Here is a 25,589-nt window from a genome sequence, read left to right as displayed (position 1 = left end):
GGCCTCCCAAAGTGCTGGGATTACAGGTGTGAGCCACTGTGCCTGGCCAGCAATGCCTCTTGACTCAGATTCTGCAATTCACGGGCTGAATAATCTGGAACAAGTTACCCAGGGTTTCTGGGCCTCTGTTTTCTTATCTGGAGGATGAGGGAGCAGCTGGGCTGCTGTGAGGATGAGGGACAACGTGAGAAGCCTTGAGCACAGAGCTGGCACACAGGGGGCCCTGAGTGTCAGGAGCTTGGGTGGGTGTCACTCACTCTGCTTGGCGTCACCGTCGGGCACCGGGCGGCCTTCAAACCGCCCGTCCCTCTGGCTGCTGAGCAGCTCCTTCTCCCTGCCCACCGCATTCTGCTGCCGGGAAACACCATCCAAGTCAAGGGCACCCGGGTGCGAGGGCGAGCCAGGGCCTGGCTTCGGGGGCAAGGGCTCCCCACTGTTCTTCTTTAGGTAGGAGGCGGGGGCCCAGCCTTCTTTGCCCTGGTACCTGTGAGGAGGAGGAAGGATGCTGTCAAACTGCTCCACCAGGCCCAAGGGAAGAAGCCTTGCTCCTACTGGGAATCACATGACAGGTCCCAGGGAGCAGGAACGACGGGTTGTGACTGCCCAGGGCAAGAGGTTGGTATACCGTGCATTTCCTCTTGATGATGCCTCAGCCCTCAGCTTGGCATTTTCAAGGCCTTTCCAACCCGGCCTCTACTTGCCCCTCTCACAGCACCCACCACGTCCCACCCAGCTAGCAGGGCACCAGCCTGGGCTCTGAATCTCCGTGCTTTGCTGCCTCTTCCCAGCAGTCCCAGCTCTGGGGCCAAAGCCTGGCATAGACAGATGGAGCTCTGTTCATGCTGATTAACACAGAGATTAAACATGCTTTCATATGGGATAAGCAGGTTGAGGGCTGGGTCCAGGGCTTGCCAAGTGTCAGCTGGCCATCACTAAACTGCAGAGTGATTGAGACCCTGACAGATCAGCTCAGTGTCCTCCTAAAAGGGAATTCAATGAGTGTCATCATCTCTTAATCCTCTGCAGGAGAGATTCAGTTTTTGAGATAGGGTCTCCCTGTCACCCAGGCCAGAGTGCAGTGGTTCGATCATAGCTCACTGCTGCCTTGAACTCCTGGGCTCAAGCGATCCTCCCATCTCAGTCTCCTATGTAGCTGGAATTACAGGTACACACCACCATGCCCAGCTATTTATTATTTCTTGTAGAGATGGGGTGTTGCTATGTTGCTCAGGCTGGTCTTGAGCTCCTAGACTCAAGTGATCTTCCTGTCTCGGCCTCCCAAAGTGTTGGGATTATAGGCATGAGCCACCACGCCTAGCCAGAATTCAGTTTAATAGCAATGACCAGAGGGGCCAATCTAGACCAGGGGTGTGCTGCAGTCAGTCACACCAGCTGTGACAACCAGTTGGGCACGTGTCTCCCAATCTCTACATTTAGTGACATCACATTGATAGCTTGAAATCGACCACGGTGGCAGTATTTGCACCAAGGCAACTGGCAAACACTGTAACTCAGAGTATTTTCCTTGGAGAACTGGTTGTTAAACATTTACCAGCACCCACAGAACAGGTGGCCAGACCTTTGGGGAAAGTTGAACAGACCCAATGGCAGGGCTGAATCTCTTGTCAAGAATTAATTTAAGAACTAAATAGCACTGGGTTTTAAAGCAAAAAAAAAAGGTCTTTCTTGACTGGAAGCAAATTTAAAAGGAGGTAGAAATCTGCAGTTTAGTGTCTATCAATCTTAAAATACGCTCTGAGAGGGAATATCCTAATTAGAAAGTGCCAGGCTGTATATAACCCACACCTTCAGTTTGACACAGTTCATTGTTTGAGGACACAGAGCCATAAGATGAGAGGCGATGTGCAGTGCTGACTGGGCTCTGGGGTGAGAAGGGAATGGGCTGAAATCCTGACTTCACTTTCCAGCGTCAATCAAATCTTGAGATGACTGCAGCCCTTACTGACATTCTAACTATAACCTCGGGAGAGACCTTGAGTCTAATTAAGCCACTGTTGAATTCCAGAGCCACTAAGTTTTGGGACAATTTATTATGCAGCAAGATAACATACTATTTAATATATGTTTGTCATCCTTTTTAAAAAAGTTTAAAAATAATTAATGTCTTTAAATTTTAGAGACAGGGTCTTGTTGTGTTGCCTAGGCCGGAGTGGCACCATCACAGCTCATCGCAGCCTCAAACTCTTGGGCTCGAGTGATCCTCCTGCCTCAGCCTCCTGGGTAGCTGGGACTACAGGCATGCATCACCATGCCTGGGTAATTTAAAAGATTTTTATGTAGAGACGGGATCATGCTATGTTGCCTGGGCTGGTCTTGAATTTCTGGCCTCAACTGATCCTCCTGCCTTACCTCCTAAAGTACTGGGATTACAGGCATGAGCCACTGTGCCAGGCCCACGTTTGCTATTTGATATGGTTTGGCTGTGTCCGCATCGAAATCTCGACTTGAATTTTATCTCCCAGAATTCCCACGTGTTGTGGGAGGGACTCAGGGGGAGGTAACTGAATCATGGGGGCCAGTCTTTCCCATGCTGTTCTCGTGATAGTGAATAAGACTCGCAAGATCTGATGGGTTTATCAGGGGTTTCCACTTTTGCTTCTTCCTCATTTTCTCTTGCCGATGCTACGTAAGAAGTGCTTTTCACCTCCTGCCATGATTCTGAGGCCTCCCAGGCCACGTGGAACTGTAAATCCAGTTCAACCTCTTTTTCTTCCCAGTCTGGTGTATATCTTTATCAGCAGCATGAAAATAGACTAATACACTATTACTATCATTATCTGTCTTCAAATTTAAGTTCTGAGATCTCCCTCAGGAAGCCTTCCTGACCCCCAGGCTGAGGAGGCCCTCTTCTGTGTACCAAAGTCCCCATGCTTCCCTCCAACACGGCCAACCACCTGCTCTATCACTGTTTATGAGTTTGTCTTCTGCACCAGGTGGTGTGAGCTACTGTGTCTTGCTCACTGTCGACTCCTCAGCTCCCAGAACAGGGCTGGGCCTAACAGAGATTCTTGGTGTGTGTTTGTTGAATGAATGAATGAATGCAGTGCTACATGCTCAGCCTCCTGGAAATGGCCCGAATGTCCCGCCACACATCACGGCACAGACACTAGATCGCAGGGACCTCCGCTTCCTCTCTTGCCCTAATTTCCTGGGATCACACCCTGCCTATTGGGGGTGATCAAGGAGGGGTTCCCAGGACTTTCATTACTAAAACTGGGCAAGTCCCAGGCAAGGCAGGATGAGCTGGCCACCCTGCTGCCTGTGAGGCGCTGATTTCATCACACAGGTGAAAGGGCTGTGAAAGGTGTTTGGAATGCAGATGCCCTGCTTTTACCATTGGACTTTGAGAGATGAGGGCAGATTATCAGCCTAGGATGAATTACAGTCCAGGAGTGTTTATGCACCATCTTGTTCTCAGAATGGGGCGGGAGGGGGCTGTCACTCACATGGGGCAGCTTTGGCCTCCAACTCCTCATTATGAGAAACATCTGGAGATGGAAACCAGCCTTGCTTAACAGGGTTGCTGCTATCTGTGGTTCAGTGTGTTTGGAGAAAGTTTTGCTTATTATGGACTTTTAAGGAAGGATATGGGTAGGGAGGGAGGCCAAACAACACAGAGGAGAAGTATCCTTTTATGGTTCAGGCCGAAACTTCACCCAGATGCAATCACTTACTGACCTCTGTGAAGCCAGAGCCCATGTGACCCCAAACCCACCCAGCAACAGTGGGAGGCAGCAGCTGGTACCTGATCTTCCACCAGCCTTCCAGGTTTTTCTGGATGACCTCCACCACAGCCCCTCTCTCCAGGTTCATTTCATCCTGGTCCCGAGCTGTGTATGGGTAGATGACTGTGTACTTCTCCTCTGTGGGGACAAAAGGACGCTGGGGTCAGAAGACGACATCAAGAGGCTTGGGATGCCGTGATCCCCTTGCCTGTCGGAGGGAAGATTTCCTTCAGAGATTTCTGGGCAGCCCCCTGGCCCTGATCTAGCTCTGGACAGCCCTGTGCAAGCAGCAACAGAACACAGGACAAAGGGTAGATCTCGATCCCTCTGAAACTCCTCAGCGCCACACACTCAGCCTCACCTGCTTCAATCTGTGCTTCGAGTTCACCTTCCCTGACCACCTTATACAGTATTTCCATCCATGGCATTCTCATCCCCCTTATCCCGGTTTATTGTCCCCCACCCATACCAGGAATTACCTTGTAACACAACATATATTTGGCTTATTTATTCTGTTTTGTAAGTGTGTGTCTGTTTCCTCTGCTGGAATATGAGCTCCAGGAAGGCAGGGCTTTGTCTGTCTTGTTCATTCCTATGTCTTCAGCACTGGGCATGGTGCTTGGAATGTTTAGCAAATCAGTCAATATGCAGTAAACGAGCAAGACCTGAAGGCCCGGTGGGAGCCACCTTGCTCACACGGAGGGGGTTAAGCTGTCTGTGGCTCCTTACTAGCTCTTGCAGGTGGAGAGTTCAGGGAGAAGCTGAACTCTGGCAGTGGACGGTTTCAGGTTGAAATCACTACTGCGGACACGGCTCACGATTTTCATTACCTTGCTGGTAGCTGATCTTCATTTTTTATTAATTATGTTCAAGTCTTTGAATCCAACCATGCTCGAAGCTTCAACTTTCATTCATGTGACTGGGATGTCTTCTACCCCACTCTCTGTGGTCCCCCGACCTCTGAAACTGTGGGACCATCCTTATGGCCTCACCCTCCTCCCTGAGAGCTGTCCCCAGCTGCGTCCCTCCCACAGTAGCCCTGGAGGGCCTGGGCTTGGCAGGGCGGGTTGCTCATTGTTGCACTCTGGCAGGGTGTCCCACAGAGCTAGAACAGCTCCCACCCCCAGTGTTATCTGCTCTGGCAGCTGAAATGGAGAAAAATGGATGTGTGTCTCAAGGGAGCCCGGCAAAGCGAGGAGAGGGCTCTCCTGTTTTGGTTACATTTCCACCCCTGGTGAGTGCCTGAGCCAGCTGTGGCCTGGTGTCATGGTTAATATGCTGCTGCAGTCGCTATCTCTTTGAGAAAATACCACATGCCGTCCGCGGCCTGCTCAGCTGGTGCAGAGCGAGGCGGAAAACACACAAGGCGTTTATTTATTTATTGATCTAGCCTGCTGACCTGCTCGGTGGGGGCCGAGCTGACTCAAGCTGCACATATCCTGTGCTCAGCACAGTCCGCCGTTCCCTCCTTCATGGAAGCTGCAGGCTGGGCTGCTGGGCTGGGAGGGGTGGAGGGACAAATCCAATCCCAGGTGCACAGAAGTTCTGTTTGGTCCAGGTGGGAAAGGGTGCCACCTGGGTCCCAGAATGAGTGCAGTCAGTCCTATGAGCCTGGACTCCTGGGGCCCTGCACCATTCAGCTGAGTTGCATGGATGGATTTTCTTTTTTTTCTTTTTCTTTTTTTGAGACGGAGTCTTGCTCTGTTGCCCAGGCTGGGGTGCAGTGGCGCGATCTCCACTCACTGCAAGCTCCGCCTCCCGGGTTCACGCCATTCTCCTGCCTCAGCCTCCCGAGTAGCTGGGACTACAGGCCCCTGCCACCACGCCTGGCTAATTTTTTGTATTTTTAGTAGAGATGGGGTTTCACCACGTGAGCCAGGATGGTCTCGATCTCCTGACCTCGTGATCCACCCGCCTCGGCCTCCCAAAGTGCTGGGACTACAGGTGTGAGCCACCGTGCCCGGCCATGGATGGATTTTCTATCACCTGAGTCCCTCTCTGGGATCCAAGGATTGCTCAGTGATTGCACACACAGCAGAGTGTGGAAGACCCTGTAGACTGCAGGCCTGTGGGAGCTTCCTCCCTAGCGTGCATTTGCCCTTCCTCTGGTGGTGCTACCAGCCTTTGTCCCCATGGCTTAGGTGAGGCCAAGCTCACCACCTCCTGGAGGGAAGGAGTAGGTGTGGGACCCTGGCCTGGCCAAAGTGTTGCAACTCCCGGCCACCGTGACTGGTTTTATGGATGGCAAGTGACCCTACTGGGTCAGTTGGAAATAATCCTAGGACTTGTGTTGAAGGAGAAGCTCTTTCTTTGGTGATGTCCCTTAAAGGTGCTTGGAACTGCTGTCATCACGAGAGAATGGTGCCAACAAGCAGAGAGGTGGTGAGAGAGTCCCAGGTCCTGATGACAGTTTCAAACCCCCAGATCCAGCTCTGCTTGAAGCTGGCCCTACCCTGGCCTTTCAGTGATACAAGTCAATACACTTCCCCTTTTGCTTAACCCGGTTTACATGGATTTCTTTCTCTTGCAACTCAAATGAGCCTGAATGAAGGAACAGGTCACTGGTCCAGCCTCATAGAAACCCACAGGCATCATTTTTAACCTGAGAAACTTTAAATCCCCAAGGCCAAGAAATACCCAAGCAAGGCTCACTCCTCCCAAACCCACATGCCAACAACATCCATGTCACACAAGACAGACGAGATCACTGTTTCTCACATGCAACAGGCACGGGCGGTCCCAGAGCAGGGAGGCTCATGCAGGCGCAGGGACCTGGCTCCAAACACCAAACGGGGGAGAAAACTCCGAGGTAGGCACCTTGACGCCAGCTGATGGCATACAAGTCCCCCAGAGTCCGGCGGCGGCCCACAGGCCGAGGCAGAGACCAATACCTCCATGAGACTGGATGGGCAGCATGTGGGAGGAAGGGCAGAGGGCAGAGGTGAGAAGAAAGCACCACAATGTGTAAAGGCAAAGGTGGCACCCAGCACATGTCCCCATCCAGGAGAGCATTACCTCTGAGTCTAATCCAAGCCCCAGGCATCTTAGGAAGACCAAGTTCCTGAGTATTAACCGTGAACTTGGGTGAAGAGGCTTCTAGTAGACATAATTCCATTCCTAGCATGATTATAAAGAGGTGTTAGGCTGAGGTGGGAGGATCACTTGAGCCCAGGAATTCAAGGCTGCAGTGAGCCACGATCATGCCACTGCACTCCAGCCCGAGTGATAGAGTGAGACCCCATCTCAAAAAAAAAAAAAAAAAAAGGGCCAGGCGCAGTCGCTCATGCCTGTAATCCCAGCACTTTGAGAGGCCAAGGTGGGCAGATCACTTGAGGTCAGGAGTTGGAGATCAGCCTGGCCAACATGGCGAAACCCCGTTTCTACTAAAAATACAAAAACTAGCTGGGCGTGGTGGTGGGCGCCTGTAATCCCAGCTACTCGAGAGGCTGAGGCAGGAGAATCACTCGAACCCAGGAGACAGAGGTTGCGGTAAGCCGAGATCACGCCACTGCACTCCAGCCTGGGAGACAGAGCGAGACTCTGTCTCAAAAAAAAAAAAAAAAAAACAAGTACTACCTGTGATTGGGGGAAGAAAATAAATGTACAAACTCAGGAAAATGTGGTCTTGCTCCCATCTTCTAGCTGTGTGACCCTGGGCAAGTCTCCCGACCTCTCAGACCCTGTTTCCTCATCTGTAAAATGGGGACAGCAACGAGTGCCTGACAGAGGCGCCCTCACAGTGGTCATCATTCACCATCTCAGGGGCTCTAGTTTCCATGCACTACCTCACGACCCCTTAATCTGAGTTGATTCTGGCAGTAACCCCGTGTTACCCCCCTAGTGCTTGGCGGGCCTCACAAACACAGCAAACCAACAGATGTTTTACTGCGGGGTGTTAGCTGTAATACAACTGAATGCAAAACATATGTCAATGCTTTGTTAACTTTTGAGCACAGAAATTTCCCCCTTCTCCTCATCCTCTTTTCTGATAAAGATATACTTTATGTAGCTCCGTGCTTTTTCATAACAGTCAACTAAAAGCCAAAAAAACTCAACTCTAGGTCAGGTATTGCTGATACAATAATAACTGTTACTGGTCATTTACTGTTCTAGGTTCTTTGCATGTGGATCTCATTTAATTTTTTCAAAAATCCCATGATATAGATATCGTTTCCATTTTTATTTTTATTTATTTATTTTTTTTTTGAGACGGAGTCTTGCTCTGTCGCCCAGGCTGGAGTGCAGTGGCGCAATCTCGGCTCACTGCAAGCTCCGCCTCCCGGGTTCACGCCATTCTCCTGCCTCAGCCTCTCCGAGTAGCTGGGACTACAGGCGCCCGCCACCACGCCCGGCTAATTTTTTTGTATTTTTAGTAGAGACGGGGTTTCACCGTGGTCTCGATCTCCTAACCTCGTGATCCGCCCGCCTCGGCCTCCCAAAGTGCTGGGATTACAAGTGTGAGCCACCGCGCCCGGCCTCATTGTTTCCATTTTTAGATGAGAGGCTGAGGCTTAGAGAGGTTAAATTACTGGCCCAAGATCACTCAACCAGGAAGTGGTACAGCTGAGATTAAAATTCAGGTGTGTCCGATTCCTAAGCTCCTGTTGATGAGTGAAATGAACTCACTAACTGCCCTAGTTTTAGGAATGTTTCTAGGGGAGAAGGGAGTTGGTTGGGACAGCATTTCTGGCATGGCAGGAATCACCATTCAGGACAGCGTAGGGAAGGTTCTCTGGGAAACAACGGAAGTGTGTCTGTGCGTGAGTGGAGGGGGACCCCTGGTCAGGACCACTTAAACGCACAGAGAAAGCAGAGGTTTTTAAACAGATGGGGTCGAATGTCTTGCAAATGAGCTGAAGCAGCTCCAGCACCTTGGCTGCCAGAATAATTCTAGGGAGGAGTAGTGAACTGTTTTTGGGGATCAGGCTGGGGCCCTCCTGGGGTCCCATGAAAGGGTTAGGGCTCGAGCTCTGGCCAGGCTCACCTAGGTTGCTACCAAAGGCCCCTAAGAGAGGGCAGGCTTGCCCCTCAGCCCTAATACCATGCCCTGGTTTCCGGTTCACAGGCCATGAGCCAGTGAGCTGCTGAGACGCAGAGGCAGAGGCCAAAAGAAGAGACTGGGTGAAAAGGCAACCCATTATAGGCGATGACTGCACAGGTCCTCCCCAGCAAGCAGAGGCTCGAGCTGCTCCCTACCTTCTTCAGGCTGTAGAGAAAACTCATCCTGCACCCCATCCTGGCCTTCAAGGCACGTTGCAGGGACCCAGCCTTGCTCCTCGGCAGTGCTGACAAACCACCAACCTGGGGAAGCAAGAGTGCAGAATGATGTTAGTTGCGTCAAGCATGAGGCCAGGGGGTCAGAACATAATAATCTATTCAGCCACTATACCAGCGAATGCACAGGGTAAGGCTAAAGTTACCATTTTACCGGTAGAACACAACTACCAGTGTTACCTGCTAACTGCTAAAAGCAGGTCCAGAAACTTACTCCTGAGCCTGGGACAGGGAAGAGTAAAGTCATCCTAAATGACAACAATAAAGAGGCCAGGCACGGTGGCTCATGCCTGTAGTCCCAGCACTCTGGGTGGATTGCTTGAGCCCAGGAGTTCAAGACCAGTTTAGGCAACATGACAAAACCGTGTCTGTAAGAAAAATTTAAAAATTAGCCAGGCATGGTGGTGCATGCTTGTAGTCCCAGCTACTCGGGAGGCTGAGTTGGGAGGATCACCTCAGCCCAGGAGGTCAAGGCAGCAGTGGGCTACGATTGTGCCACTGCACTCAGCCCGGGTGACAGAGTGAGACCCCCATCTCAAAAAAATAAAAATAAAAAAAAAAAAAAGAACGTTCACCTTCACTAAGATGTGTGATGCACCCATCATTTCACTTGCATTAAATACAATCTTCACATTATCATCCCAATTGCACACATGAGGAAACTGAGGCCCAAAGAGGCAAACTGACTTGTCCAAGTTCACGTGGCTTGTGGTAGAGCTGTGATGTGTGCACACGGCTGTTTGATTGTAAAGGCCCTTAGATGCAGATTTAGCATCTGCTTCAAAGGCCACTCATCCCGGCTCAGACATTCCCTAATGAGAAGGGCCTGCATGGGGCCTGTGGTAGGGAGAATAACGACCCTCTCCCCACAAAGATGTCTGTGTCCGAATCCCTCAAACCTGTAAATATATTAAGTTACGTGGCACTAGGGAATTAAGGTTGCTAATCTGCTGACCTTAAAATAGGGAGTTTATCCCAGATTCTCTGGGTGGGCCTACTGTAATCCCAGGGGTCCTTAATATGCAAGAAGGAGGCAGAAGTCACGGGGAGATGTGGCTGTTGAGGAAAGACACAGAGAGGTACAACATTGCTGGCACTGAAGAAGGAAGCAGGGGCCATGAGCCAAGGCGGCTTCCAGGATCTGGAAAAGGCAAGGAAACAGACCCTATTCGGAACCTAAAGAAAACAATGGGGCCCTGTTGATCCCTTGATTTTAGGCCAGTGAGACCACGCTGAACTTCCGACCCACAGACTATTAGATAATAAATATGTGCTGCTGGCTGGGCACGGTGGCTTATGCATGGTGGTTCTACGATTTTCTAAAGATTTGTATTTGTAAATATTTGTATGAAGATAAGGAAACTGTCATAACACAACGATAGCAATGACAACAATGTGTCAGATACTATCCCAAGTGCTGCACGTCCACTCCTAGCTTGCTAGATCCTCACCACAGCCTTATGAGGTGTGTATTATTATTGCTGCCATTTTACAGATGGGGAAGCTGAGGCTCAGCGACTCTCTCAAAGTCACAAAGATAGAAAGCAGCAGAGCCAGGATTCAAACCCAGGCAGTCTCTGAGCTCTTAACCATTTTCACTAATGCCTCATACACTGCTGGAGAGAGGATAAATCAAAACAGCCACTGTTCTGGAAACAGACAAGTTGGTGGTATCTTAAAATTTAAAATATGTGTGTCCTGGCTAGGTACAGTGGCTCACGCCTGTAATCCCAGCAGTTTGGGAGGCCAAGGTGGGTGGATCACCTGAGGTCAGGAGTTTGAGACCAGCCTGACCAATATGGTGAAACCCTGTCTCTACTAAAAATACAAAACTTGGCCAGGCTTGGTGGCATGTGCCTGTAGTCCCAGCTACTTGGGAGGCTGAGACAGGAGAATCACTTGAACCCGGGAGGTGGAGGCTGCAGTGAGCCGAGATTGTGCCACTGCACGCCAGCCGGGGCAACAGAGCAAGTCTCCGTCTCCAAAAAAACTAAATAAATAAAATAAAATATGTGTCTTAGGGTCCAGCTGTTTCACTTCTTGGAATCTAACCTAAAGAAATACTGACGTGCACACATTCATGTTCACACTGGAGTATGAATGCGAATATATGAACATGGCTCACTCGGGCACTGAATACTATGCAGATGTGAAAAAGTATCAGAGGAGCTAGATAGTAACTAAAAAAAGTTGCAGATCAAAATGTATACAATGACACCATTGGGTTTTTAAAAAACCCACAAAAATACATATATATACATATAAAATATGATGTGTTTGTGCATATGTATAAGTATATACGTATGAATGAGTACCTGTGTATGTGTGAGTGTATATATTCACATGTACACACACGCAAACATACACACGTGTATATAACATTTTCAAGAAAGATTCATACCTAATGGATAGAAGGGCTATCTGGGGTTCAGAAAGGGGGTTAGGGTTGAAGCTGGTAGAAAAAATAGATTTTAGTTTTATCATTAATCTTCTAAGAATAGTGTATCCATGTATTACTTGGATAAGTACAATATAATTAAAAATAAATGTCATCAGTGTGTTGGCTACTTGAAGATGTACCCACTCACCCTCTCCCTTCTTCTTGCTGCCCTCTGGACATACCAACACTCTTCCTGGCCCCCACTCTTCTTCCCAGTCACCCAAGCTTCCTGACTTCCTGCAAGCTGAGGGCCCAGGGCAGTGGGTGCTCCTGTCTTTACATCCCCATGGTTGTGTCCTAGCCACATCACACAATCTGCACACACTCATTCTCAGGAATTGGAAAGTCACATGGCCTTAGGGGCTGCTGGAGGTGGTTTCGAATTCTGGCTCTGCAGCCTGTTGTGAGATGTGGGGTGAGTGACTGAGTCGTGTGAAGTCATGGTTGCATCAGCTGTGAAGCAGGGATGGCAACTCCCATGTTGAGTAACGAAGGAAGTTTGGCTGGCTGGCGCTGGTCTCATGACTAATGCCACCGCCATCCAGATGATGTTAGAAACATCGTCTTTCTCCTCTTCTTTGGACCTCAACTAGCCATTGGGCTGTCACAGAGACTGACCCACTAATGATAGGATTAGCTAATGTCACATGTTAGCCACAACAAACCCAGTGGTTTCCACTGCATTTTCCCAGGGAGGATGTGCTTATTTCCTGCTCTTTGCCTTCAATAGGGTGCAATGGCTGCTTTGTAGCTAAGGAAGGTAAAGGGGAAGGAAACCCACATTTTTTTGAGCATCTACTGTGTGCTAAGCACAAGTTAAAGCACTCTTTGTATATTATCTCCTTAATCTTTACAATCACTCTTTAGAGCAGAAGTTTTTATTTTGTAGATAAGAAAACTAACAGTCAGAGAATGAAGCCACCTGAACCACCGAGAAATGTGGAATTCTGATGGAAATCCAGGTTAAGTGTCTCAATCATACCACATTCTGTCCCAGACCCAGCCAGTGTCCATGACCAGTGGTCCCTGTGATGGGCAGGTAGGCTACGGAGACAGGGAATGTGTCTGTCCCATTAGAGCCCAGAGCAATGGAGCCTTCTTGAAGACTCCCACGGGTAAGCAAAGGCAAACCAACAGAGCACATTTCCAGTGAATGCTGGACTCTGTGTCTGCAAGTGCTTTAGAACCAGAAGGAATATTTATAAAATGTCAACTTCAGAACAAATCGGTACCATCTGAACCAAAAGGATAATGGTGAGTGGTGACCAGGTGGGATATTCAAGCACAGTGATCAAACAGGGGCCTCTTTCTAGGAGACCCTCAGCCACATCTATGGGAACTGGCCAGTCTGGACTGGCCTTTCAGTTTCTGAGTTTCCACATGTTTCATGTCCTAGGGGCTTGGTGACAGGGTAGTGGGAGAGGGAGATGGTCTAGGTCCCCACCTGACTCATTCTTCTCGATGATGTCCACCACCTGCCCCACACTGAGGCTGATCTCCGAACTCTCCTGCTTCTGGTAGTTGGCCACCACCACATACTGCTCCAGGACCATGGGGTCCGCTGAGGTTTGGTCACCCCCTGTGGACAGGAAACAGACATGACATCTGGCCACCACTCATGCATGAAAGAGAAGGAGCCAGAGCAGTACGGCGGGTCAAGAGGACATTCCAAATAAAAAAGAAGCAGTCATAGGACTCGTCTCAAGGGTGACTTCATCCATTCATTCTTCTATTCATGTGCTTACTCAACCACCAAAATTGACCAAGTGCTATTTGCAGGCACTGGGGGTTCAGAGTTGATTAAGATATGGTACCTGCCCTGAAGATGTTGACAGCCTAGTGGGAAAGCTCATTCATTCATACTTAGCCATCCCTCCATCCATCTGTCCATGCATCCACTTGTCCATCCATACGTCCGTCTGTCTGTCCATCCATCCATCCATCCTCCATTATCCATCCATCCAAACATTCATCTATCTGCCATCCATTCAACCATCTATCCACTCATGATACATCCAATTAAACACTATCATCCATCAACCATCTCATCATCCATCCAAAATCACTTGCCTATTAATCTATGAAATTGCCAGTGATGTTCCAGATACTCTAAAGAGTACAACGGTGAATAAAACAGCTATGACTCCCAGCCTCAAGTAACTCAATCTAGTCAGAGAGACAGACATGTACATAAGTATATATAATTAATAAGATATAGAATTATATAAGCGTTAGTTTATGATAAATTGCTGGAAACAACCAGGATGCTGGGACAGAGAATGAAGGGCAAAGACAATGCTATATTAAACGGGGTGGCTGGCAAGACCTCCCTAAGGAGGCGACATAACTCAGGGACCCGAGAGAGGAGGAGGGGTCATGAGGAGAATGGGGGAAGAGCAGCATAGGCACACTCTGAGATGGGAAAGGACTTGGGGTCTTCGGGACTGGAAGGAGGCTAGGTGAGGAAGTGCATGCAAAGAGTGGTTCTGAGTGAGGTCCCCGAGGTAAGTATGGGTCAGATCAGGCAGGGCCTTTGGGGCTAAGTAAAGAAGTTGGTTTGCTTTTAACCTTGAAGTAGAAAGTCAATTAAGGGCTTTGAGAAAGGAATGACAAGAGTTACATCTTTAAAAAGATAATTCTGGCTGCCATGTGGAGAATGGATCAGAAGTTGGCAAGAAAGAAAGCAGGAGACTAGCTGGTAGACATGAAGTTGTCAAGGAAGAGGTGAAGGTGGCCTGAACCAGGGCAGTGGTAGCAGGAGGGAATGAAGTAGAGGTGCTCCAGGGAGGCTGTGCCATGGGATTTAGGGTGGACAGCTTCCTGGTTAAGCACTAAGACATATCTGACAAATAAATGAAAAGATAATGCAGAATACAGGTGATTTAAACAGCAAGGACACCTGAGTTCAGAGACCCCAGAGAGAAGCAGGCAGCTGGGGGACTTTTAGAGCAGCAGGCTAAATGTGGGGGAAGGGCAGCCAGACATTTGTGGTCACAGGAGGGTCCTGGTATTCTAAAAGTCCTGATTCAAAATAGTCTTTCCTATTGTTCCCATAAATCATTAAAATATCTGGGAAACCCCACATTTTTGTGTTGAAATACACCCAATCTGCCAGGCGTGGTGGCTCACGTCTGTAATCCCAGCACTTTGGGAAGCCGAGGAGGGTGGATCATCTGAGGTCAGGAGTTCAAGACCAGCCTGGCCAACGAAGCGAAATACCGTCTCTACTAAAAATACAAAAATGAGCTGGGCATGCTGGCACGAGCCTGTAGTTCCAGCTACTCAGGAGGCTGAGGCATGAGAATCGCTTGAACCCGGGAGGCAGAGGTTGCAGTGACCTGAGATCACACCACTGCACTCCAGCCTGGGTGACAGAACAAAACTCTGTACCCCCCTCCACCGCCAAAAAAACCAAAAAACCAAACCAAACCAAACAAAAACCACCAAATTGTGGAGCAGTGTGGGACAGCCAGCACACAGAGCTGACTTTGTGCATCCTTCCCCACTCTGTTGGGTGGTGTCTTGTTGGTAGCTTGAAATTGGCCATGGTGGGAGTATTTACACCACAGAAATTGGCAAATGCTACAAAGCAGGGCTTCTCCACTGGAGAGCTGGTAGTTAAGTATCCACCAGCACACCACTGCACTCCAGCCTCTGCAACCAGAAGCAGCACAGACGCCCCTTGTTAGAACCATGCGGTCTGGATTTTTGATGTGAAAAAGCAGAATAGGGTATTGTAGCTGGATGAAGGGTACTGCTTCTTGGCTCTGTGCCCATGCTCTGGCCACTCCCCCTCCCAGCCTGAGGGTAACAGGGAAATGGGAGGGCCTTTGGGCTGGGGACAACCCTACCACTTGCACTCTGCATGGAGAAAGCATGAGGAGAACAGAGGAAGAGAGAGCGGGAAAGAAACAGAAGATGCAGCCTGATGGTTCAGAAGATCGGGCAGGAAGCAGCCTCAGTGAGGGCCTATCACAGCCTACAGACAGCACAGAAACCATCCCAACACAGCTGCCCTGCATGCTGGGTACTGCCACCCCCATTTTGTGGGCAGGAACAAAGAGGCTGAGATGTTAAGTGACTTTCTCTGGATCACACAGCTGGCTATGGACAAAGCTGGACTCTGTCCACTTGGCTCCAGGCTCTCCTGTGTGTTGGCGCACAGCAGTGAAAAAAGAAAAGATGACGGAGGAAGGGTGGTCTGAGGCCTGTGGGCTCTCTTTCCCTGAGGGCCTGGTCAGGCTCAGTCTGACATCTCTGTGCGTCTCAAGGCTTGTCTGCTATTTCCAGCCCTCTCCTCATCCTCCACTTCCCCCAGGGTCAGGTGGCAGGGCCGACTTCTTCTAGACTCAAGACGACAGTTCCCCCAAGCCAGCCCAGCCACGTGAGCAGTGGCCTGAGAGTGGGCTGCTTCACGCCCCCTTCCTGCTGGCCCCATTAACAATGAGCTCTTGAAGGCAGTGGCCTTGACTGCCTCTGAACCACCTGGCACTTACTAGCTCCTTGAAGGTGCTGTCCAGTGAATGAATGAATGTAGGATGCTGGCTTTTGAAGGCTCTTGACTACCTGTCCTGGTCACTAGACTCACTCTTCTCTATGAATCCAATCCAGCATCTACCCCAGGATACAGCCTGCCTGAGGGCTCAAAACCCCAGGAGTGCAGTTTCTCTTCTGTCTGGGCCCTCCGGTGAGCTGGACCAGGTTAAGTGTGCTTCCCTGTGCCTCAGCTTGAGAGAAAGAACTGGAAAGGAAAGAGAAAAAGCACCCACTTCACAGCCAGGTTGGTGCCTGCACCTGCTTCCCAGGTTAATGCTCAAAGAGACATGCCCACATCTTCCAGGCAGGCAGTTGTTGGCTGGTGTGGGGTCAGGGAGTGGCTGTGAGGATTTCCTCACAGAGCCACAGGTTTCACACAGGAGATTTTCTGTGCAGTGTTCCATCACCTGGCTTCACCATGTCCTCATGGAGCCACACCCTCTGCACCAAGGTCTGAGAGGGGCTTCCCTGGGGCCAGGGGAGGGGAGGGGAGGCAGACGCTGTAACTGGTCTCTGTCCTGCCCCTCCAGTCTGCCCTCCATACAGCAGCCAGAATGCTTGCTCAAAAATGCTACTCTGATCACGCCACTCCCTGCTTAGCACCTACCATGGGCTCGGCTTGCCTTCTGGTCTTGTCTTTTGGCCACTTCATCCCTGGTGCACCTGCAAAGCACAAAGGTGCCTTTGCAGAGGCTATTTTCTCTGCCTGGGATGTCTCAACCTCTCCTTCTTATTTCAACGGTAACCACCTATTCTTAGCCTCCTAACTCGTCCCTGGTACCAGCCTTGACCCTGAAATTTATTTATTTATTTATTTTTTTTTTTTTGAGACGAAGTCTTGCTCTGTTGCCAAGATGGAGTGCAGTGGTGCAATCTCGGCTCACTGCAACCTCTGCCTCCCGGGTGCAAGCGATTCTCCTGCCTCAGCCTCCTGAGTAGCTGGGACTACAGGCACATGCCACCACGCCTGGCTAATTTTTTTGTATTTTAGTAGGGACGGGGTTTCACCATGTTGGCAAGGACGGTCTTGATCTCCTGACCTGGAGATCTGCCCGCTGTGGCCTCCCAAAGTGCTGGGATTATAGGTCTGAGCCACCGTGCCCGGCCATTTTTTTTTTTTGGGGGACAGAGTCTTGCCCTATCGCCCAGGCTGGAGTGCAGTGGCACGATCTCAGCTCACTGCAACCCCTGCCCCCAGGGCTCAGGCAATTCTCTCGCCTTAGCCTCCTGAGTAACTGGGACTACAGGCATGCACCACCACACACAGCTAATTTTCATTATTTTTAGTTGAGATGGGGTCTCACGCATGTTGGCCAGGCTAGTCTTGAACTCTTGACCTCAAGTGATCCGCCTGCCTCGGCCTCCCAGAGTGCTGGGATTACAGGCTTGAGCCATTGCGCCTGGCTGCCAGCTATTTTCAATATAGCAGCTAGAGTGATCCTTTTAAAAGATGTGTCAGAACATGTTTCTCCAAGGTCAAGTCCCTGTGATGGTCCTTACCTCACTTGTGAAAACCCTCTGTGGCCTATAGGGCCCTGTCTAATTGGCATCTGATCAATTTTTTTTTTTTCAAATAGATTTGGGGTTTCGCCATGTTGCCCGGACTGGTCTTGAACTCCTGGGCTCAACCAATCCACCTGCCTCAGCCTCCCGAAGTGCTGGGATACAGTTGTGAGCCACTGCACCTGGCCTTTTGATACTTTATTAGACCTCATCTCCTTCACTCTCCCCACAATGTGGCACAGATGGTTACTTATCCCCCATTCTCTATTTCTTCTATAGTAATAGAATTCCTGAGTTTTGGCAGGGCACAGGGCCACTTGGAATAAGACTCCTTTATAGTTGGGAGTGGTCATGTAACTAAGCCCCAGACAACGGGATAAAGTGTGGAATTGTGTGCAAGTGCTTGGTAAGAGTCCTTACAGAAGGTAACTGGCTCTGCGTCACCCTTTCCTCATTACTGCTGGCTGAAACATCAATGTGATGGCTGGTGCTGCAGCAGCCATCTTGGGTCATAAGCAACCTTGGGAATGCTGGTGTTGTATGGCAGAGCAGCAAGATGGGGGTGTGGGTCCCTGCTACCATTGAACACTCTATCACTCCTGGACTATCTCTGGGATTTGAACTAAGAAGAAAAAAGTTCAATTGTTTAAGTCACAATTATTTTGGATTTTCTGCTACTTGCAGTCAAATCTAATTCACTTGTATCTTTGGTTGCTAGGCTCTGACCAGTAGCATCCTTGCCAGTCCTTCTCATGCAAAGCCTGTTTCTACTGCAGGGAATTTTGCATTTGCTGTTCCTTCTGCTAGGGACAGTCTTCTCCGGATAATGTGCATAGCCTTTGCTCACCTTTCCTTCAGGTTCCTGCTGAAGCAGCCTCTTATCAATAAGACCTTCCCTGCCTGCCTTCCACTGCCTCATTCAATTTTATTTCTTCCACAGCGCTTTCAAAAACTGTCACAGGTTCTGTATATTTACTTGTCTCCTTGTTTACTTTTCTACTCTAGAATAGAAGTGCCACAGGGCAGGGACAGTCTCTTGTTCACTGCTATATTCATACTGCCTAAAGGCTTGTAGGCCCGTGATGTGTTTTGGTGCAAGGGGAGCTAAGAATGCATATATATATATATATTTAAATACATATTAATACATTTATATATTTAAATACGTATATTAATTATATAAAATACATTTTATAATATATATTTTAATATATTATATATAAAATACATATTTTAAATATATATTTTTAATATATATTTTATATATAAATATTATTATATATATAAATATATATATAATAATATATATATATATATTTTTTTTTGAGATGGAGTTTTGCTCTTGTTGCCCAGGCTGGAGTACAAAGGTGCAATCTCGGTTCACTGCAACCTCCACCTCCTGGGTTCAAGCAATTCTCCTGCCTCAGCCTCCTGAGTAGCTGGGATTACAGGCATGCACCACGCCTGGCTAATTTTTGTATTTTTAGTGGAGACAGGTTTCGCCATGTTGGCCAGGCTGGTCTCGAACTTCTGACCTCAGGTGATCTGCCTGCCTCGGCCTCCCAAACTGCTGGGATTACAGGTGTAAGCCACCAGGCCTGGTCGAATGTTTTTATATTTTTTAAGAGCTGTATAGAAGAAGGAGAAGAGGAATGAGAAAATGAGAAAGAATTATTGTTATTATTGGTAGTAGTAGTGACAGAGACTGTATGCGGCCTATAAAGGCTAACATATTCACTATCTGACCCTCTAGAGAAAGTTTGTCAACCCCTGGCCTAGAACATGGATGGCTTCTTACTAGGGTTCAATAAGTGTCTGAATGGAGGAAGGAACAGTTTAAAACTCAGCTTTGCCAGGCGCAGTGGCTCACGCCTGTAATCCCAGCACTTTGGGAGGCCGAGGTGGGCGGATCATGAGGTCAGGAGTTCGAGACCAGCCTGGCCAACATAGTGAAATCCTGTCTGTACTAAAAATGCAAAAATTAGCCAGGCATGGTGGTGTATGCCTGTAGTCCCAGCTACTCGGGAGGCTGAGGCAGGAGAATTGCTTAAACCCGGGAGGTGGAGGTTGCAGTGAGCCGAGATCACGCCACTGCACTCCAGCTTGGGCAACAGAGTAAGACTTCGTCTCAAAAAACAAACAAACTAACAAAGAAACCCCAACCCCAAACCCCACTCCCCGCCCCAGCTTTAATGACTTCCTATCTTAGGAATAATTCAAATACCTTCCTTCACATTTCATTTTGTTTATACAGGTGTCTTTTCTACCAGACTGTGAGAATGGTATCCACCTGGGGACCTAGAGCACTACCAGGTACAGATAAAGTTACTCATTTAATATTTATTAAGCACCTAGTAGGTGTTTAAATAAATTATAAATTAATTATACATCAAATAAATATTGAATGAATAACTGTACCTGTCTTGTTCATTCAGCATCCAGCACAGGTGTATAACAGACATTTGTGGGGTGAATGAACACAGGATAAATGAAGACTTCTAGAAACCCTTCCTCCTCTACACAAGGCTCCAGGCATCCTTATAAATTTATAATCTTATAAATTAAAGATGACTCCTTCTTGCCTATAAGTAGAAAGAGGGCTTCAGTTAAGTGAAGATCCAGTTAAGTCAGGTTACTCTGTCCAAAAAGCTCAACTTTTGCCACCCAGTTTTAACACCTGATGGTGGCACAGTTGCACCACATACAATTTTCAGGACTCTGATGAATGCGCTGGGCATTTCTGCACTAACTCTCCTAACCAGTGTGCCAATGGGATTTGGCAAAACTATGAGCAGTGACAGAATGACAGAACCAAGGAATCATGAGATTTGCTATAAGCAAGACAGAGAGCCAGGAAATGAGGAGGGCAGAGAGCTCTGGGCTGGGACTCTGGGTTGGCTGGAGCACACCCTAGACTGGCACAGGGCTCAGGGCTAACACTTCCTCCAAGACTTGCTCTGGGGCCAGGTCCAAGACTACAATCTCCTTGCTGTTTTTCCATGGCAGTAGCTTAGACTGTAGTTCTCTGCCATGAAGTGGTTCAGAGAATGCATGGAGTTGCTTTTTCAGCACCAGTTCTTTCAGAGCAAGTTGCTTCATTTCACTCAGAGCACTCAACTTATTGAAACTGATGAAAAAAAGTTCATTCATTTGATCTACCAGGAGTCTCAAATTAGGCTTCAGGACAAAGTTGCTTCATTTCACTCAGAGCACTCAACTTACTGAAACTGATGAAAAAAAGTTAATTCATTTGATCTACCAGGAGTCTCAAATTAGGCTTCAGGACGTTTAGTTGTTAAGTGAAGACACCTACTGGTGGAGGGTGATATTGCAGCCAAGCTCTATAATGCCATAATAATTGCAATGTCTAAATGTTGAGGTAGGCAACTAAAGCTAAATTCTAGGAGTTGCCAAGTGTGAAATCAAAGGATTCCTAGGCAAGGATTATCACTTTTGTGGCCCAGCAGGAAATATGATAGAAGAGGGGAAGAGAAAGAGGAAAGTCTGACATTGGAAGGGTGATTTTTATTATCAAGTGTTATAAAATATTCTCAAGATGTACAGTGCCTAATCTACCACAGAAGTTTTCTATTTGGGCATATTTTTTCTTCATGATGACATGTCTTGAATTTTTAAGATGAAGGGTAAAGAGGGATTTTCCTTCCAAAAATTCACTATACTGTCAATCTTGCTGAAAGAGTCAGTAAACAAAGAATGCTTTTAAGTAATGGTTAGAAAAATCAGGAAGAAATATGTTCCTCAAATAATTGGATGATCTCTTGACTTTTAGTGAGAAGATTCATTTTCTGCAGGATGAGCAGAATTTGAGACCACATTAGCCAAAGTCTGTAGGAGCCAGACAGCCAGCCAGCCAGTCATGACTGGGAAACGCCAGAGGCAGATAAGCCTTCTCCAACGCAGAGTTTTGGTGTAGAAATCTCAGGGGTTAGTCTGTCAATGTTAGATCCCTTTAAAATTCAATCCAAAAGGCTTATTCTAAAATAAAGGAAGTGTTCAAAGGTCACATAAGATATAAGGCTAATCCCAGCTTGGGTTCTTCGTTTGAATGAGGAAAGATGCTATTTTCCAGCCAGTTGAACTATAAATAAATCCATCCCCATCATTTCAGGTGAATGACGTAACAGCAGTCACCACAAATTAGAGCTTTTTCTCCCTTTTCCAGACAAATCCCCTCATCAAGCCCGTTCCGACTGGACATTTGTGTTTGTCACAAACCAGAGCTGTCTCTTTCCTCTCTTCTCTACCCTCCCACAACCATTCCTTCTAGGGAAAGTCTCTGCATACTCGAAACCAGAAACTCTGCCAGCCCAAGAGTGGCAGCTCGTCTTCTCTCTGCTCTTTTCTAAGAAACATATAATTATCCCCGGGGCTCGGGAACTATTTGCAGCTTTAGCAGGATGCCATGGCTCTGGCCAGTACCTATTAAACTAGAAAGAGGAGCTATAAATGGACTGGTTGGGGAAAGACTGAAGTTAATTCTCGACGCCATTCCTTGAGGCAGTGAGAATGACTGTGGGGCCTGTGAAGTTGACCACAGGGCCCGTGCCCAGGGGCAGCAAAGGTACTGGAGCTTTTGAATTTGGAATTTCTACTTGATATGGTTTGGATCTGTGTCCCCACCCAAATCTCATGTCGAATTGTAATCCTCAATGTTGGAGGTGGGGGCTGGTGGGAGGTGACTGGATCATGGGGGTGGGTCCTTTATGAACGGTTCAGCACCATCCCTTTGGTGCTGTCTCAGAGATGGAGTTCTCAGGAGATCTGGTTGTTTAAAAGTGTGTAGCACTGCCCCTCTCGGTCCTGCTCCTGCCATATAAAAACTGCTTGCTCCGCCTTTGCCTTCCACCATGATAGAAAGCTCCTGGAGGCCTCCCCAGAAGCTGAGCAGAAGCCACTGTGCTTCCTGTACAGCCAGCAGAACCATGAACCAATTAAACCTCTTTTATTTATAAATTATCCAGTCACAGCTATTTCTTTATAGGAGTGTGGGAATCAACTAATACACTACTGCTGGTCAGGGGCACCCATGTACTTTAAGTAACAGTAGTGTAGTAATAAAAATGGCATCAAGCATACATTACTGACAATGTGCCAAGCACTGTTCTAGGCGCCTTACAAATATGACTATAAATCCTATAATAATTCCACAAGGCAGATTGCTATGATCAACCCCAGTTTACAGATGAGGAAACTGAGGCCCATGAGAGGGGGCATGCTTTTTCACTTCTAGGATCTCTGCTTGCACCCCTGATCCTCATCAACCCCTTCAAACCTCCTGGTACCCTAGGAAATTAAAGAGCGCTGGATTCTGGAAGTTCTGAAGTCCACACTGGCTCCAGGTAAGGTATGGGCCGGGGCCTTTGCAGATGTGGAGAATGATCTTGGGTGGCAGAAGAAAAAGTTGGGCCACTGTTTATGTAAATGTATAAACCCCAGGGGAGAGCTCAATCATTCCTCTGTGCATACCCAATTTCCCACCTTCTCTTTCTCCATAATTGCTTCTGAGAGAAGAGTTGTGTCATCCAGGAAATGGAAAGATTATTAGGAGGGAATATAATGTATTTTAGGGAGAATGGCAATAGGGATGGGAATTGCTTGACACTGCATCTGTCATTGCCCAAAAAGGGCTGGGGTCTGGTGCCAAGGATGTCAAATGGATATGGCCCAAATCTACTGCACATTCCTGCCTCCCAGCCTGTGCCTGGCCATCCCCTCAGCCCAGGATGCCCTTCACTCTATGGAAACCTTCTGATCCTTCATCAAGACCCAGGGTCCCTCCTTTCCAACCCCTTATCATACCTGAGAAGAATGCTCTTAGCTCTCAGCTACCATGTTGCTCTGTATAAAGTGGAACAAAGGCATTTAACTCCCGATAGCACGGCTAGGAAGAAGTCTGCCTCCCCTTCTCCATGAACGCATTCTCTGAGAAAGACTCCAAGTCTCAACCACTTGGCAGTTTTTTGGTATATTGGATGAAACAACCTCAAATACTATTTTTGGGAAATGGGATGGGGTATCAACCAATCAATCAAGCATCCATCCATCCATCCATCCATCCATCCATCCATCCATCCACCAATTCAACCACCCCTCCTTCCCTTCCCTCCCTCTTGCCACCCACCCACCCATCCATCCATCCATCCATCCATCCATCCACCCACCCACCAGTTCAACTGCCCCTCCTTCCCTTCCCTCCCACCTGCCAACCATCCATCCATCCACATCACTGTATCCTCAGCATGGAACCCAGGGCCTGGTGCACAGCAGGTGCTTAGCTGGAGTTTGCTGAAAACTGAACGAAGAGAAGAAAATAGAAAATATTCTTACCAGATTTCTTTTTCCCAATGTGCTCCCTGTACAGGAAAGAAAGGGGGTGGGAAAGAGTAATGAGTCAGTACTTGTCACGTATTTACATGAGTTATTCTGCTAGGAAACTGAGATTCTCCATCCCCCACAACATCATCAGTGAATGAATAAAATCCAGGCCAACTAGAGGGACCCTGACTTCTTCAAAGAGAAAGAATTTCTCTTAATTTTCCCCCTTTGCCTGATAAGCGCTCTGGTGCCCTGGGGACCAGTGTCTCCATTTATTTGTAGACTGGAAGCCCTGGGGAGGAGCTGAAGGGGATTGCAGTTTGAAAATAGGAGTTACGTCCTCACACTGCACTGAGCCTGATGCCTACCTTGTGAGGCACAGCAGAGGTCCCTGCCCCATTTCTTGGGATCCCCTAACCCATAGACATGGGGCAGAAAGTGCTTGGCAGTAAGTGTACAGGGAACACATTAAAACTGGGCAGAAGTTTGGACAGCAGTGAACACAGTGCACCTCCCTAGTGGTGACAGGGGAGACACTACTATGGGCTAGAATTCACAGGGAATAATGAATAGTGACTCCCTTACATTCGTCGACCATGTCAGAGTTTATAAATGCAACTGTATCGGCCAGGTGTGGTGCTTCACGCCTGTAATCCCAGCACTTTGGGAGGCTGAGGCGGGTGGATCACCTGAGGTCAGGAGTTTGAGACCAGCCTGGCCAACATGGTGAAACCCTGTCTCTACTAAAAATACAAAAATTAGCTTGGTGTGATGGCACACACCTGTGGTCCCAGCTACTCTGGAAGCTGAGACAGGAGAATCAATTGAACCTGGGAGGTGGAGGTGCAGTGAGCCGAGATTGTGCCACTGCACTCTAGCCTGGGTGACAGAGCAAGACTCCATCTTGGGTGGGGGGCGGGCGGGGGAAGCAACTGTATCACAAATGCAGCATTACAAATTAGGGCTTACAAAGCACTTTAAAGTAAGTTATCTCATGAGTAATAAACTTTGCAGTAGTTGGGTTGGGAGGGACATTGTGGCAACAGTAGCATTAGCTAATATTATTAAATGGTACTAGATCCAGTGCTGGCACCCTGCTAGGCACTCGTAGTTCACTCATTCAATACTCAAGATGATCCCAGGAAATAAGTATTATTCTTATTCCCATTTTACAGACGAGGAACAGACAGGCTAAGTAATTTGCTCAAGGTCACACAGCTAGCAAGTAACACAGCTAGAATTTGAATCCAGATTGAACTAACTTTTAAAAAACCGAGATATAATTGACAAACCATAAAACTCATCCTTTAGGCCAGGAGCGGTGGCTCATGCCTGTAATCCCAGCACTTTGGGAGGCCTGAGGCAGGCAGATCACCTGAGGTCAGGAGTTGGAGACCAGCCTGGCCAACATGGCGAAACCTCATCTCTACTAGAAATACAAAAATGAGCCAGGTGTGGTGGTGGGCACCTGTAATCCCAGCTACTCAGGAGGCTGAGGCAGGAGAATCGCTTGAACCTGGGAGGTGGAGGCGGCAGTGAGCCGAGATCATGCCACTGCACTCCAGCCTGGGAGACAGAGCGAGACCCTGTCTCAAAAACAAAACAAAACAAACAAACAAAAACTCATCCTTTAAAGGTATACAATTTACTGGTTTTTAGTATATTCACAAGGTTGTCCAACCATCACCAGACCACTTTTATCACTCCAAAAAGAAGCCCTATACCCATTATTAGTCACTTCCTATTCCCCCTCC

At 48.2% G+C, this 25,589-nt stretch overlaps 1 protein-coding gene across 3 annotated transcripts in view; it reads right to left on the bottom strand.

Moving 5' to 3' along the window:
• The window catches only part of SH3PXD2B (SH3 and PX domains 2B), a 121,622-nt gene that overhangs the window by 16,723 nt on the left and 79,310 nt on the right, over positions 1 to 25,589 (bottom strand). For 2 of the 3 annotated variants that reach the window (XM_063642618.1, XM_055285238.2), the window contains 5 exons: positions 23,848 to 23,873; positions 12,905 to 13,039; positions 8,943 to 9,047; positions 3,767 to 3,884; positions 258 to 484 (listed from right to left, as the gene is read on the bottom strand). In XM_063642618.1, the coding sequence (XP_063498688.1) occupies positions 258 to 484; positions 3,767 to 3,884; positions 8,943 to 9,047; positions 12,905 to 13,039; positions 23,848 to 23,873 (611 nt within the window). Of the gene's footprint in view, positions 1 to 257; positions 485 to 3,766; positions 3,885 to 6,563; positions 6,648 to 8,942; positions 9,048 to 12,904; positions 13,040 to 23,847; positions 23,874 to 25,589 lie in introns of all 3 variants that reach the window. The other variant, XM_063642617.1, reaches the window with a different exon arrangement.

Source organism: Symphalangus syndactylus, chromosome 7, assembly GCF_028878055.3.
Source record: "Symphalangus syndactylus isolate Jambi chromosome 7, NHGRI_mSymSyn1-v2.1_pri, whole genome shotgun sequence".
NCBI lineage: Eukaryota > Metazoa > Chordata > Mammalia > Primates > Hylobatidae > Symphalangus > Symphalangus syndactylus.
Note: the sequence above shows the minus strand (reverse complement) of the source record. Positions and strands in the feature narration are given on the sequence as shown.